This window comes from Aspergillus stella-maris (genome assembly GCF_047715825.1).
Source record: "Aspergillus stella-maris strain CBS 113639 unplaced genomic scaffold BDV14scaffold_42, whole genome shotgun sequence".
NCBI lineage: Eukaryota > Fungi > Ascomycota > Eurotiomycetes > Eurotiales > Aspergillaceae > Aspergillus > Aspergillus stella-maris.
The window spans coordinates 1-14,346 of NW_027396836.1; the positions used below are offsets into that span (position 1 = coordinate 1).

At 52.1% G+C, this 14,346-nt stretch overlaps 6 protein-coding genes across 6 annotated transcripts; 2 read left to right on the forward strand and 4 right to left on the reverse strand.

The window, feature by feature from the left end:
- Nucleotides 1–583: 583 nt before the first annotated feature.
- On the reverse strand, nt 584–1,297 carry BDV14DRAFT_176672 (uncharacterized protein). Its single transcript, XM_073769286.1, has one exon. It carries the CDS (start codon nt 1,174–1,176, stop codon nt 760–762), a length of 417 nt encoding a protein of 138 aa, XP_073626248.1. The 5' UTR covers nt 1,177–1,297; the 3' UTR covers nt 584–759.
- Nucleotides 1,298–2,051: 754 nt separating this feature from the next.
- On the reverse strand, nt 2,052–3,410 carry BDV14DRAFT_90756 (uncharacterized protein). The gene is made up of 2 exons (XM_073777835.1): nt 2,829–3,410; nt 2,052–2,769 (listed from the first exon to the last, which is right to left on the reverse strand). Exons 1-2 carry the CDS (start codon nt 3,216–3,218, stop codon nt 2,212–2,214), a joined length of 948 nt encoding a protein of 315 aa, XP_073626249.1. The 5' UTR covers nt 3,219–3,410; the 3' UTR covers nt 2,052–2,211.
- Nucleotides 3,411–4,933: 1,523 nt separating this feature from the next.
- Nucleotides 4,934–6,782, reverse strand: BDV14DRAFT_201917 (pyruvate kinase CDC19; the record flags this gene model as incomplete). Its single annotated transcript, XM_073773877.1, has 6 exons — nt 4,934–5,179; nt 5,226–6,263; nt 6,317–6,397; nt 6,445–6,491; nt 6,553–6,597; nt 6,659–6,782. The coding sequence occupies 6 exons, from the start codon at nt 6,780–6,782 to the stop codon at nt 4,934–4,936; spliced, it is 1,581 nt and encodes a 526-aa protein (XP_073626250.1).
- Nucleotides 6,783–7,758: 976 nt separating this feature from the next.
- On the forward strand, nt 7,759–8,868 carry BDV14DRAFT_176683 (DUF1748 domain-containing protein). The gene is made up of 4 exons (XM_073769287.1): nt 7,759–7,971; nt 8,075–8,114; nt 8,188–8,230; nt 8,362–8,868. The coding sequence occupies exons 1-4, from the start codon at nt 7,966–7,968 to the stop codon at nt 8,501–8,503; spliced, it is 231 nt and encodes a 76-aa protein (XP_073626251.1). The 5' UTR covers nt 7,759–7,965; the 3' UTR covers nt 8,504–8,868.
- A 105-nt stretch (nt 8,869–8,973) lies between these two features.
- On the reverse strand, nt 8,974–11,032 carry BDV14DRAFT_176687 (F-box protein). Its single transcript, XM_073769288.1, has 2 exons — nt 9,604–11,032; nt 8,974–9,533 (listed from the first exon to the last, which is right to left on the reverse strand). The coding sequence occupies exons 1-2, from the start codon at nt 10,868–10,870 to the stop codon at nt 9,412–9,414; spliced, it is 1,389 nt and encodes a 462-aa protein (XP_073626252.1). The 5' UTR covers nt 10,871–11,032; the 3' UTR covers nt 8,974–9,411.
- Nucleotides 11,033–11,162: 130 nt separating this feature from the next.
- Nucleotides 11,163–14,134, forward strand: BDV14DRAFT_176688 (uncharacterized protein). Its single transcript, XM_073769289.1, has one exon. The coding sequence runs from the start codon at nt 11,715–11,717 to the stop codon at nt 14,037–14,039; it is 2,325 nt and encodes a 774-aa protein (XP_073626253.1). The 5' UTR covers nt 11,163–11,714; the 3' UTR covers nt 14,040–14,134.
- The last annotated feature ends 212 nt before the right edge of the window (nt 14,135–14,346 follow it).

Below are 14,346 nucleotides of genomic sequence, written 5' to 3' on the forward strand. Positions count from 1 at the left end.
CGCGGTGGCAGGCATGGCGGCAGAAGTATCAACTCCGTGGGGAAGGAGCAACGTAGTGTCAAGGTGCGGGCTCGGGAGTGTATTCGGAACAGGCTAACGAAGTAGATACACGGGCAGAACGCAGGATCGGGCTATCAGACGGGCACTTAGAATAACAAGACGTTGCTCAGAGGTCGGGAACAGGATCGACATCAGAGTTGAGGAAGTATCGGTCAGCCAGGCGGTCAGAACAGGCAGAATCTCGCGATCCTCATTCCGGGCGCCGTGCCCGGGATGAGGCCCTAAGCTGGCACTGTCACGCTGGTTGGGTATTTCAACCTCAGGTGAAATACCTGCCTTCTGGCACCGTGACAATTGCTGGCAATACCCTACGGCGTAAGCAAGAAACGCAGCTTATCCTGTTGTTTTACAGGGAGAAGAGATATATACCCCCGTTTGCAAATAAGCAGATTCTAATATAAGTCTTTAAGTAATTTGGTGATCATACACAGTGAGCCACCAACTGCAGCCCTATCTACTACCTATAAATCAAGGTAATCTTTGTGTCAGGATAAATATCTCAAATTCTTCTAATTCTAAAAGCAATCTAGTACCTTGAATCTATATCTTAATGGGACGACCAAATTCGGCAACCAAGCTTTTCAATCAAAGCGCCAGGCTGTACCGAAACCGAAGAAAAGAATTTCGAACAGAGAAACAGTATGAAAAGAGAACCACTACACCTAGTCAGCACCATAGAAGAGACCTGTACCGGTCTCGTTAGACCGGCCAGGCACCCGGGAGAGCAGACGGGCATGGAATGTCTTCCAAGTGCACAACCAGTTCCTCGTCCATGTGAGAGCGGAGTCTATGCCAATTTAGATAGACCTCAGAAAAGTCATAAGTGGGCAAGTCAGCTGGCAGCTCACCAGTCCTGGTCATATGCTCACGAAGCCGCAGCAGGGGCGCCTTCTCGTGAATGCCCGGAATACCCTCGAGGTGCAACCACTTCCAGACGAGCCGGTACTGTGGCCGGAGCCTTCGTTGGTAAGCTGGAATCGGCGGCCGGTGATCCTCAGCCAGGGCAAACTGCATCATGTTAAAGACCCTAGACCAATGCAGCCCTTTCATTTTCGGATCCTGCTCGTATAGAGCCATCACGTACAGAATAGATTCTGTGAGTGAGTTGGGATTCATGATCTGGATGGAATATAGACCTGTCCACGGGCCCGTAGGGCCGACTTCGTACGTTGGCGCAATGCCTCTGGGGAAAGGCGGGGGGAGAGCGGGATCAGAAGAGACCGTTAAGTGAGGGTCGTTCTGGGGGGGCGGACCGTGTTTGTAATCTGGGAGCCAGGGGAGTAGCTGGCTCTTCTTGTGTAGAGAGAGCAGCAGCAGCGGTGTGTCTGCGTTTGCATCTGCGTCTGCGTCCCCAATATGAAAGTGTGCTTCCGAGGGGGTGTGGAAGCCGTTTTGGGCCGTACAAATCGCCAGCCCGAGTGCGAAGTCTGGAACATTGGTTCGATCGCCCTTCCACTCGAGACAGTTGGGGTCCCTGCAGACGGGGTACCTAGACCCTACCTCCACCACGGCCTGGGGGATGTGGTGGTCTGGGATGATGAAGTCGACCTCGGGAATCCCATATGTACTCCCTGCAAAGCCGATGGCTAGCCAGCCCCAAAGTATACTTGGGATCTTGAGCTTGTCAAACAGCTCGGCGATCTCTGCTGCGAGGAGCGCTCCGGGGACTGGTTCTTCTGGCATGGTCTTGGACTTTGTTTTTCAATGCTCGTGCAATCTTTCTGGTGCTTTCTTAATCCTCGATCAGCCTATACCACAATTTCAGGAGAGGGTTTCTTGTACGTTTTATAACGCTCTGTTTTACCGCAGACAATGGCATAGTAGAGTATAAAGAGTTAACAAGGAGTCAAGTGCAGTGGCTTGATCTATGCTTTGTTAAGGGGCTTCCATGTAAAATGCCCATGGTATCCAAGGCCATAGAGCATAAGAGGTCTCATCACTTTTCTTTCATCGTATCATAATAGGATCGCGGTATATTCTGGGGACAAAGAGAGGATTGGCATCGTGAAATTATCTATTAGGCACGAGGAGGACAATGTGAGAATAGGTGAATGACAGACAGAGGGAATCCAAGAGAAAGTAACTTGAGAAACATATGATGTCTTACCACCCAGGTCTCCAGTCTAACGAAGGAAACACATGTTTGCTAGGTCAGAAGGCTGATGTGAAGGAGGGTGCTAGCCACAATACGACAAGGAACGAAAAGGCAATCCCACAGAGAAAACCACTGAGAAAGTGAAGAAACAAAAGGAGTTGAGCATCATGGAGTCGAAGCACAAAGGCGCCGCCCTTCTCTCCTTGCACCGTTGTGTCTTTGTTTAGATACTCAGTTCCCGCGGCCGGGTTCGTCGTATGGGACTGGGAATTCGCTTCGATCTTCTGAGCTGGGGCAAGGGATCGCTCGTGTGGAAGTCGAAGATTGTCCTTCCAGCTCGCCGCGTTCCATTCATTGACCATAGCCAGCCACAACATGTCTCTTGCTATTCTCTGCCTTTGCGCGGGTGAGTAGTCGACATTTTCGTGCCTCTGGGAAACATGGCGAGCGATCTTCTCCAGTTGCTCAACAGCGGTTTGGCGTTGGATAGAGGCAGGTCGTGACTTTGTAGAGCTCACAATCTCAGTGACTAGGTCCTCTGGTGTTGCGAACGGAATTTCTCTGTTAGCGTCGGCGTCAAAGGCGCGCTTCATGGAAGCAGTGTCAAGCCAGGTCTACTTGGGGTAGGTTAGCACAATAAAGATCATTGGGTATCCAGATGCTGGGCACTCGCCAATTTTTTTCGAATGGAACTTGATGGTGACTCCCTTGGCCGTCTCCACCGTACACACTCGAGCCTTGTAGTTCGTCGGATCGTGACGGACAAGAGCATCGGATAGGCGTCGACGGATATGCCAGACATCATCAGGCTGATCAAGCAGATCGACAATGATGTCGAGTTCCTGGAAATTCCAGTGCGCGTTAGCTTTTGCTTTGAGAAACACTGTGTTCGATGAATGGGCAAGCCAACATTTGTCTCCGGAACAGACTGCGCATAGTGCGAAAGAGCAAAGGAGCCAACAAAGAGCAGGCGAATAGCATCCGGCTTTTCAACTTGCGCCAGATCAAACATTAGCTGGTGGGCGACAGGTGCAAGGTTGCGCAGCCGTCGGATGCTTGACATTCTGCCGTCGACAAAGAGAAAACGGACTATACAGAGTATCGAGCCTTGACAGAGAATCAAGGCTTTGAGCAAGCTGTCCGAATGAAGGGTGAAGAAGAACCCGGATATGCTAGTAAGAGCCAGGTGAGTGAACGCCGATTGAACGAAAGCGAAACGAGGATGGGGTTCGTTCCCTCAGAGGAGGAAGAATGATTCGCTTTTAAGTACCGTCTCTTGAAGCGCTCTTGGTTGCCCGTAAGACGACACTCATGGGCGCATGCTTGCGTGTGTCAAAGCAATGGCCCGTAGTCGTATGCTCTTGCCAATGAACTGACCACACAGATGGCCCACAGATGAAGATGCAAGTTGCCTCTCCGTTTACATTAGCGGTGCAAATCTCACTGCATGCCGCAAGACCGATGGGGGTATGGCTCAGAGCAGGACCCTCACAATGCCGCCGCTCGCTTTCCTATGGGCCCGGGCTTGGGCCGTGATTACCGCCTCGGGAGATCCATTGCCAGCACGAATCTGCATATAAAGGTGTCAAGGCAGCATCTAAAATGGTGTGTCAGAGTTCATACCTTCCAGTAGAGAGCAATAACTTTGAACTGAGAGGGCAGCTGGAGGGTATCTGCTTCTGCCTTCTCAGCAGCATTGCCCGCCGGGACACAGTGCAAGTTGCAGTTGGAATGCAGACAATGCAGGCCCTTGCGCTGACACAGGAGCACGAGTCTTGTACAGTTGTAATTTTCTAAAAAAGCATCCCAGCCCCTTCCTTTCCACCACCGTAGTACGTAGTAGTGTACTACCTAGATAGAGAAACTCGGCCTCCGCTCCCCCGAGCAGAACCCGAAACTTCGGCGGAACCCGGGAGAAGCCCGGGCTGATGATTTGCCGAGAGCATGGGCTCCAGGGCCGCGATTATTTTATTTTCGTACGAATTGTTTTACATTTTCTCTCCTTACCATTCTCTCTGCTCTGTATCTACTCTATACGTAGAGTGCAGTGCCTGGTGCCTACAGTGTTCATGTCCACGTACATTGCGCCACCCGATAATGGCCGACGGAACGGGAGTGCCTTCTTGATTAAAGCTGCAGGGCCGCGACTCGGGAGTGCAGTCTGCTGCTGCTTTCCCCGCGATTTGTTTTTCTTCCGACTGACTCCCAGTCTTTCGCTCTTACTTTTTCTCCATGGGGGGAAAACCGTTGGGAGTCCTCCCTACGGTGACAAATTCCTAAGCTACAGGCTTGCGCTGTATCCTCTCAGTGCTCTATGGGAGAACATGCCAGCGCCTAATGTTATTACCGGTGGCTTGATGAGCTGAAACAATCAACTGCAGCCAGGCCGAGAGCGCAGCTTGAACGCTTATACCTTGGTGCGCAGGGTATTTACTTGAGCTTGAGTACTCAAGCGGCTACTAACTGAACTGACGATGAAACTAATTATTCTAGCTTTTGATATTGTGCATCATAACCACTAATGATTGCTAACTAACGCCAAGATATTCGAATTTACAGGCTATGTTCTGTTCGTCCTTTCTACCAAGTTGTGTTTGTGGTATGCTTGAGCCGAAAGAGGCTCGTCGCCGTGACTGTCAGGGATACAGGATGTTGACGATTCTTGGAGGTTCGAGGTCGGGATGTGCTCGAGGACAGCCTAGCCTACAAACGCCTATTTCCGATCGTTTCTGCTGCCGTGCCGTTCGTCGAGATTGGGAATACAATCCTTGGACACATTTACTCAGACAGACCGAGGTTCTCCTCGGCGGGGACCACACGGACAGTGTTGGTGTGGCCCATACCGCCGCGCCATCCCTGGACACAGACGATGTTGTCGCCCTTGTTGATGATGCCGAGCTTGAGACCGTGCGAGATACCCCACTTGAGACGACGGTCGACATCCTCCTGCCAGATCTTGACGTTGAAGTCGGGCTTCTGCTCGGGGAAGTAGAAGGGCCAGACACCGCGGTACAGGTGGGAATACTACGAATGTTAGCGACATTCAAGAAAACAATGGTGGTCGACTTACCCGGGAGGCGACGGGGTTACGGGATACCATGATGATGGGGCAGACGGGGCGGTACTTGGAGATCAGACGAGCGGTTTTACCACTGGTGGTGAGAACGACGATGGCACCGGCGTTGAGCTCAAGACTGGCGCTGACAGCGGCCATGGCAATGGACTCGACAGTGTCGGTGGGACGAGGAGCAAGGTTGCGGAGCTCATCGAAGACGTTGAAGTGAGGGATGGCAACCTCAGCGAGGAGACAGGTCTCGGACATCATGGTGACAGCCTCGCAAGGGTAGTTACCCTTGGCGGTCTCTCCGGAAAGCATGACACAGTCAGCACCGTCGAGGACAGCGTTGGCAACGTCGGAAACCTCAGCACGGGTGGGGCGGGGGTTGAATGTCATGGACTCGAGCATCTGAGTGGCGCAAATGACGGGCTTGCCCTTGATGTTACACTTGGCGATCATCATCTTCTGGGCGATGAAGACCTTGGGGGCGGGGATCTCAATACCAAGGTCACCACGGGCAACCATGACACCGTCGGTCTCCTCGAGGATCTCGTCGAAGTTGTTGACACCCTGCTGGTTCTCGATCTTGGCAATGATCTGGATCTCCTTGCCCTCCTCGCCGAGGACCTCACGGATGTGGCGGATGTCGCTGCCGCGACGGATAAATGAAGCGAAGACCATGTCGACCTTGTTCTTGACACCGAACTTGAGATCGCTAATGTCCTTCTCGGAAAGAGCGGGAAGGTCTACGTCGGTACCGGGGAGGTTGACACCCTTGCGGGAGGAGATGTTACCGTTGTTCAAGCAGCGGCAGCGGATGGTCTTGTCATCAACGACCTCGATGACCTCAAATGAGAGGATACCGTCATCGACGTAGATGAGCTTGCCGGCGGAGATGACCTTGGTGATGTTCTTGTAGTCGAGGTACATGTTCTGGTCGTCGCAAGCGGTGGCATATTGATCATCGGTGGTGATGTTCAGCTCGTGGCCAGCCTTGATGGGGATGTCCTTGTCGTCAACGGTGTTACCGGTACGAATCTCAGGTCCTTTCTATTCTAAAGTTAGATTGAAATGCGGCGGGTGGACTAGAGTTTGGCACTCACGGTGTCGAGCGCGATGGCGACGGGGCGGCCGGCCTGGGCCTGCTCGGCTTCCCGAGCGTGGTCAATGACGGATTGGTGGTACTACTGCAGTCAGAATTTTGTCGCAAATTTTCAGCGAGCAATTTTACCTCATATGAACCGTGGGAGAAGTTCATGCGAACAACGTTGAGACCAGCTATTGATGTTATCAGTTCCAGGTCCGAGCACGGTGGTGGTCTCGTTGGGGGTCGCCGTACCTCTGCGGAGGGCGTTGATTTTCTCCACGGAGTTTGTCTTGGGGCCTGCGAGCGAGCGCGTCAGTCAACCAATTAACCAATGCAGTATTAAAAGGTATTCTCATACCGATGGTACAGATGATGGAGGTGCGGCGGAAGTTCTTCGCCGGCACCATCTCGGTGTTCAGCTTGGAGTGCCACTCCAGCTTCATCCGGTTGCTCAGGTGGTCGAGGGAGTTGCTTGCGGCCATTTTGAAAGCTTTCCCTATGTGTAGAATGGAAAAGGAGTAGAAAGGGAGATTGAAGGTAAGATGGGGATGGGGGAGGGAAGGAGGAGAGAAGGAGAGCAGGCGGGCGATAAGAAAAAAGTGAGGTGGGATCGGCGAGTTGGAGTCTCCGGTGAGAGAGTGAGTGTAAGAGTGGGTGGGAGCGTGTTGGCGGGAGGAGGGGCTCTCTCTGCCTGGACTGCGCCCGCCTGCAAAAAACTGTTGGCCGCCCGGTTTACCCTGTGCTCCTGTTCGTCTATCGGCCGGTTCCCCGTGGGTCAATTCTATTATTCATGCTTTTTCTACTATACAATGATAGTCCTTTCCATTGCAAATACATATTATCACAGTCGCCGGTTGGTCTACAGAACAGTAGGTATCTTCGTTGCTTTTTCCGCCTGACGTCAAGGCATGACGCCCCAGTATCAGAAGACCACTCCGAGCATTGGCACGCCTCATACCGGACGATCTATACTCTGATTGCCGAGTCTGTTTCGAGTCCAGCTCCAACATGGGATACCAGCATCGCATTCGCTACCGAGATGTTGAAACTAGAGGAAGATCCCACCCACAGCGAGCCAAGATCGATAGCTCAACCGGACAACCACAGTAGTAAGCTGGAGCCTGTCAGAGATCATCTCAGCGCACTCGCACCATCCGGGTAACTGATTGGTCTCGCGAGGCCTCCGTGCCTGTTCGATTCGCCCTGGGCACCTTCCTGGCCCTTTCCGCTGAGCGCCGGACGGTGTAATTTGACCTGGCCAGCCAGACACCCAGACTTGGTTCAGTTGAGAGCGCCGCTGTCGGACAACGTATTTCCGAGTCTAGTCTGTAGTAGGCTTAGTGCATCCAGCCTCATGGGGAGCAGTCACCAGCCACACTTTCCTGAGGTAGCCAGCACCAGCCACCAGATAATCAGCAGCCCAAAATCATGTGAAGCCCAAGCACCCACTGCACCACGTGAGCTTGACATCCCGACCGCCTGTCGTCTTGTCCGTCTCCCGCGGAGCAGCAAGCTACTTGATACAAGTCAACAACCATATCGAATATTCTCACCGAGCATACCGGGTTACCGACTCACCGGAAGCTCTGCCGCATCATCATCATCCATATTGCTTCTTCGACCTGATACTTGATCCGATCTCATAGCTTAAGCTAACAAGTCAATATGGTGGTACGTTTACCTTCTCCGACTCTTACCGACGATAGGGCCAAGATGTGCCTGGCAGGTTCTGGTTGATTGATCGACTGATACTGACTGCTTTGTGATGCTACAGCTCGGCCGCCTCACTCACTATGCGTTTGACGCTGTTCTTTGTATGTCTTTTCCTTTCCCTCACCACCTATTTGGTATTGAACGAGAGTTAGAGCTAACAGATGCGCTGTATAGTCTCCGCCTTCCTAGCAGGCGTAAAGCGCTCGACGGGCCTCACGTAAATACCCCCGACAAAACACCTTCCTTCCTTCCTACTTCCTCCATACATGCATACAAACATACAAATACCCACCCCGATTCAAATCGATTGAAGAAAACAGTATAGTGCAAAAAAACTAACATCCCCAGCCCCAGTCTCGAAAGCGACAAAGTCACAGACAACAAGGACTTCAAGAAGTGGATCGACAATTATCTCGGTGTTGGCGAGTGGGTGATGGACCAGAGTATTGCTGTGCTTGGGTCGACGAGTTATTTCGAGAGGAGGCGGTGATTTCGTCTCGAAATAACGTGAAAGTAGATGGGTATTGATAGAGAGGTCTGAAAAGAGGTTCAAGATGGAAAGAGATGCGACCCATTCTGCAGGAGGGCAGGATGGTTGAAAGGAGACTCTCCGATCGCTGTACGATGTCCGGGTGATTCTGCTCTGTTCTTGAGCGAATCTGTGGTCTTTTTTTATCTTGGCTTGGGGATTATGAATTATGAAAGAGATTTGAATCGTTATTGTTGTTGACCGATTGACTATACTTACTATGCTGCTATGCTTCGCGACCTGGCGTTAGGAATGCTGCGCTGTTACTTCACTATTACGCTACTACATACCATACTAAGCACTAAACAAACTCAAAGCTTCCTCGCATCAAACTCAGTACGATTATTCAATTGGTTCCCTGGCGTAGACCTTAATGTTAGAAAGTGAAATCCCACGTCCGCTTGGCCGCAAGTTAGGATTTTCGGTTGAGTGGTGGAGCGTGCGCTAGAGATATATATTTTGCCCGGCCCAAGTGACAGGTCCATCCACAACCCACATAACGAGAAACTTATAACGCCTGTCTATTTCAAGGGGGAAATCGCACCAGACCATTCTGAGATTGATTAGAATTATTGATTGTAGCAGATCCCGAGACAAAGGAGCGGGAATAAGTAGATTCCTGTACCGGCGCCGAAATACTTCTACCTAACATAGTACCATAGCAAAAGGATTCCTGAGTTACGATTCACAAACGCCGTTGGTATGAGCTCCTACCGAGAACTAATGACAACATGGAAGGGGATGGATCAAAAACAGAACGCCTAGGACACCGTGAAGACCAGATTGATAGAGCAGGGGAGGGGAGGGAAGGGCAAGGGGTCATTAACGTTAATCATGATTAGTGCGGAGCGGGAAAGGAATAGTATGCATCACGTCCGGATGAGAGCGTCAATATCCAGACGGCGATAGTACGTGATATGCCCCATGGACTCCCAGTAGTGCGCGACGCAGTCGGGGGATTTGAGGATGAGTTGGGAGTTTATGAAGGTATCTATCAGGACAAGTTAGTAAAAGCAAGGCAAAATTGGAGAACGAAGAGGAGGAAGATTAAAACAGCGTACCATCTCTGAATCCCAAACCCGCGATATGACCTCTACTCCGTACGACCCTCGCACCCTGGAAGAGTGCCTCCGTCGCAATGCGAACAGTCCCGCCGGGCCCAATGTCATCGGAGACAAAAGAGTATTCGCCGCGGGGTACGTTTGGATCTCCTGTTAGCTTGACGGCCTTGAGACTGCCCCTTTGGACAATCTGATCATCTCTGGGGTCATGCGCGTCATATTCATCGCCTCCACTTTCCTTGTCCTGCTGTAGGAAAAGGAGGAATTCGCATCCGTGCGCGGAGTAGTCACCTACCCAAATACCCTGGTATGGTTTTTGACTTATTGGCGTGTATAAAGATGGATCGAGGGTCGAGTATGTAGATACCGTCTCCTGCTGACCAGCCGTGAACATCGGAAGACCGAGCCTGAAATGCGCCCAGCGCCGAATCCGGAAGGCATATTCCGATATTTCATTCAACAACTGGGGTATTTGGTTCCGGGGGCTCGAGTCGTCGTCTGGATCCCTGTAGACGCGGTGGTCGCTTGGCACGTTCGGCGGCGGCCACTGCGTGTCGTCTGTGAGCTCTGCTGGGTTTCCGGGTCGGCAGAGGGAGATGGAGTTGAAGACGTATTGGGCTTCCACGGGCATTGTCATCCGGCTTTCGGTGTTGAGGTAGCGCGGGATGCCCTCGGGGTCTCCTTGCAGGAGGAGGATCGGATCGTCGAGCCATAGACTCACTTTCGGTTCGAAGGCTTGTATAACGACGTCGAGGTTATATTCCCATACTTGGAACTTGTGTGAGCGGCGCTCAGTAGTCACCCTATATCCCTCGATTACACCCCGGCGGTTGTCGTACCGCGTGAGTATGAGATTCCCTGTGTGCTCCGTGTCGGAGAACCACACTTTATGTCGCGGAATGAACCAGCAGGGGTGGTGAGTGATGTAAAGTCTGCGGAAGGAGTCGAAGATGCCGGGATCATGGATCGGATCGAGAATATTCGCATTGACGAGGTTCGACCAGAGCCGGTCGTTATTCGCATGCTGGGCTAGTATCCGACAAGATTCGGAGAGGCGGGCAAGATCGAGTGCGGGGAGGTAGGAAAAGATCTCGTAGAGGAGTTCGGGCGGGAGTTGGAGCAGCGGCGTCTTCATGTTCTGTAGTGTTATAAAGTCCTGATCGGATAGAGGTTGCTGCTCTTCGTTATCTGGGGACTCGCCCTGGTGGGACGATTCTTGAGCGGGCTGCCCAAGGGGCGGTGGCCACTCCATGAGTGCAACTGCCATCGAGAATGTGGTGGGTGAAAGGTGTCAATCGGTGGATAGGAGAGAGATTGAACCGGGGAGAAAAAGGTCGAACCCCAGGAGCATTGAGGGCAGCATCTGGAGACAGGTCGTGGGGAAGTCTTTATCTGGGGATTGTGTATCTGGACCTGGAGAGCACGAAGCTGCGAATGCTGTGACTGGCCCAATGATGATGATGTCACATGCCGGTCTATGGTCCCTGTGCTCACGTGAACCGTACAACTTTGGCTTCCCTAGTCTAGACCATCCAACCCTTGCAGACAATGCGATTATCATTCAAGTGCTAGTATATACAGTGTACTGAGTATTGTTCATGGACCATCGTGGTCGACTACGAATCGATGTTCTTGGATCTACCACTGCACTTGCGTCCCTCACCTTGTAGCCAGGAACGACAAGATGGCGATGCGCGCCGAGCATCTTCCCCAGGTCATACAAAAGGACTGACCACTGAAAAAATACAGCTGAGAGACAGAGTATACACCACGGTAAGTCTGCTGATTGGCCCATTAGAAGAAAACAAAAGCCCCAGTACAACTTCAACCTGCCAGGCAGAGGTCACCTGACTGCTGCCTTGTTTACATTTCCCGATTAGGACAACATGCTTGACCCCTCACGCGCAAGGACGACACGACCGTGTGCTAGGGTTGAATCATAATAACGCCTCTTATAAATGTCGACTGTTGGGTTGTTGACTGCTGCTACCTGTGAGGCGTTGTTGTGGCCCGCTCTCGTTGCCTGGCACTAACGCTTTATCAACCGCGTTGGCCCACCTGCGTCTACTCGACTTGCGTTTCATCTTCCCGTCCAACAAAAAACTGCAGCCATGGCCGCCAAAACCAGAAGAAAGAGGTGTGACAGTGCTGGCTCACCAGCTGTGCAGTCTTCGCCCCTCGTGCGCGATAGGTTACGTCCCAGGGATGACTCTGCTAGGCAATGCGAGACCCCCCGTCCGCATAAGAGAGTGCGCTTCTCGGATTTTGGGCCGAAATCACAAAATGTTCCCGAATACTCGACTGGCCTTACGCCAGCTCTGAACCGGACCTCTTTCGAGGAGAGAGACGATGCTTCGCAACGTACACCAACTCGCGCATCCCGTCGCCACTCGGCTCCGCTGTCTCGATCTCGCCGGACCCCTGATAGTCCAATGCCCCTGGGCTCTATGCCAGAGGAGAAGGTGCTGCATTTTACGCCTCTGCGACAGCTTCTCGACCGGCGGACCCAGCGACGAATTAGACGCATAGGGCTGAGCGACGAAATCAACAACCTCGAACGTGAGAAGCGATCGGCCGCTCGATACGAGAAATCTATCGAGTCGCTGCTGCACGAGCGGAATCTTTTGAGACAGGAACTCGACGCGGCGAAGAAAGAACGGTCTTTATCAGCAAGCCAGCTATCTAGTGATGATGGATCGTGGATGGCAACTCAAGATCGGATTCGACACTTGGAGTGCGGTAACGATCGACTAAGGGCTCAGCTATCCTTCTCAGGCTTCAGCAATGACCAGCCTCCAACCCCCCAGAGTGAGACCGGCACTGTAGATACTCTCATATTGAATGAAAGCGGCTTCGACGGAGACACAATGTTCATGTCTGATTCCCCCGACTTCCGCGCAACGGATAACAACCACTCGGTACCCGACAACTTTTCTCTCAGTCAGAACCAAACGGGAGTCGATGCTTCGGCTCAAACGTCAAGCGACCAGGATCCTGAATACCTTGCCATTTCTCGGGACCTGAAATCTGCCGAGGAAGCAAAAAGGACGCTGTTCGAGGGGTGTCGCTCCCGCCTCCAGGAACTCAAAGGAACCGCCCTTGAGCGCCACCTCCACAATAACTCACCCCCGCCAGAGTTCTTTGACGATATTCTTTCAACCATGATGCAAACAATTTCTCGCGCCTCAGATGCGACGCAGGCACTGAGCGACATCCATAATGAAATATCCACTCTGGGATTTGAGGGCGAAAGTGCAGAAGAAAGTGTCGGAGAATTGCAAAGCCAACTCCGCGCTGCTCGTCTTGAGCTGGAGCGAATTTTGCCCGGAGAAACCGCCAACGCGGGCTTGAACGATGGAATGTCGACGTTGAGTGCGCTCGTGAAGCGGGTCGAGACACTTGTCAATAATCTCGGCGAAGAGCAAACGCGTTATGAAGGTTCAGCTGACCGGGAAAGAGCTCTGCGGGGACAGTTCGATTCGCTCCTGGCCCGCTATGAGACTGCATCCAAGAAGATAGAAGATTTGGAAGAGTCGATTTCGTCTTCCGCAGGCGATATGCTCCACACACGAATGCAGATGCAGGAAATGGAACGCGAAGCCGAAGAGCGGACTGTGGGCATCGACAGATTGAACGCGGCTTTGAGTAAGTATCATGACGAAGTGAAGAGCCTCGAAGACCTCGTGACCAAACTCGAAGACGAGAAAGCGCAGGCTTGCAAGGACCATGCTCAGCAGGTATCAGAGTTGAAGCAGAAGCTTGCCGATGAGGAGACCTCTCGCCAGGCATCTGATCAGCTAGCCGCAGAAATGGGCAAGCACCTTCACGAGCTGGAAGAAACGATCGAACAGAATCGGATTCAAGTCTGCGATCTCACTGCCAAGGTAGAGACTCTTGAGCGTCAGCACTCCGAAGCCGTTGCAGCTCTCGAGAAGAACACCGAAGAACACGAACAAGAAGTCGGCCTCATGAACGTCCGCGTCGCCGAACTCAACACCGCTCTCGAAGCCGCCAAAGCCGAAGCGGCCAAACTCAGCCGAACAAACACCGGCCTCGAGGAGCAACTACGCCTGGAAATGGAAAACAGAGACGGTCTACTAGACACCTGGGTTGAAGAACAGACGCGCGCATTCGCAGCCATGAAATCGGCCGTTAGCTCTCAACGACGCAAGGCCAAGGCACGTGCAGCGAACTGGGAATTGAAGTCTGATGAGCTGCTGTCGACGCCTTCTAGCATTGGTCCTGAGAGTGAGCCCATCACGCCTGTTAGTATGACGAGGTTCGTGGATGTAGAGGTTGGTCGTGGTAAGCAGCGACGAAGACTGGATAGTGGGATCGGGGTTTTCACCTCGGATGAGCTGGGTGAGGATGAGGATGTGGATGAGCATGGGGAGTTGCATGTAGATGTGGTGCCTTCTGACCCTGTCGATCTTTGAGCCTGTTGTATACGGTAGTATTTTTCTTTGTTCATATCTAATATTGTATCTATCATGTTGGAATAGACAACTTTTTTTGGAATTTCTGGAACACCCATGTTACTATGTGGATGTTAGACCACATGATTTCTATCAACCCCTTCAGCTTGCAGCATAATGCGTGAAGAACGAAGAAAACCTCCTTTAATTCTACTCTCGTATCAAATTCAGAATCAAATTCTACTACTTCTTTGCCATGTCCATACAGCCCGGTTAGAAACAGAACCGGGCCCTTCAGCAACTCGTGCTGCACCATCCCCTCGAAGGC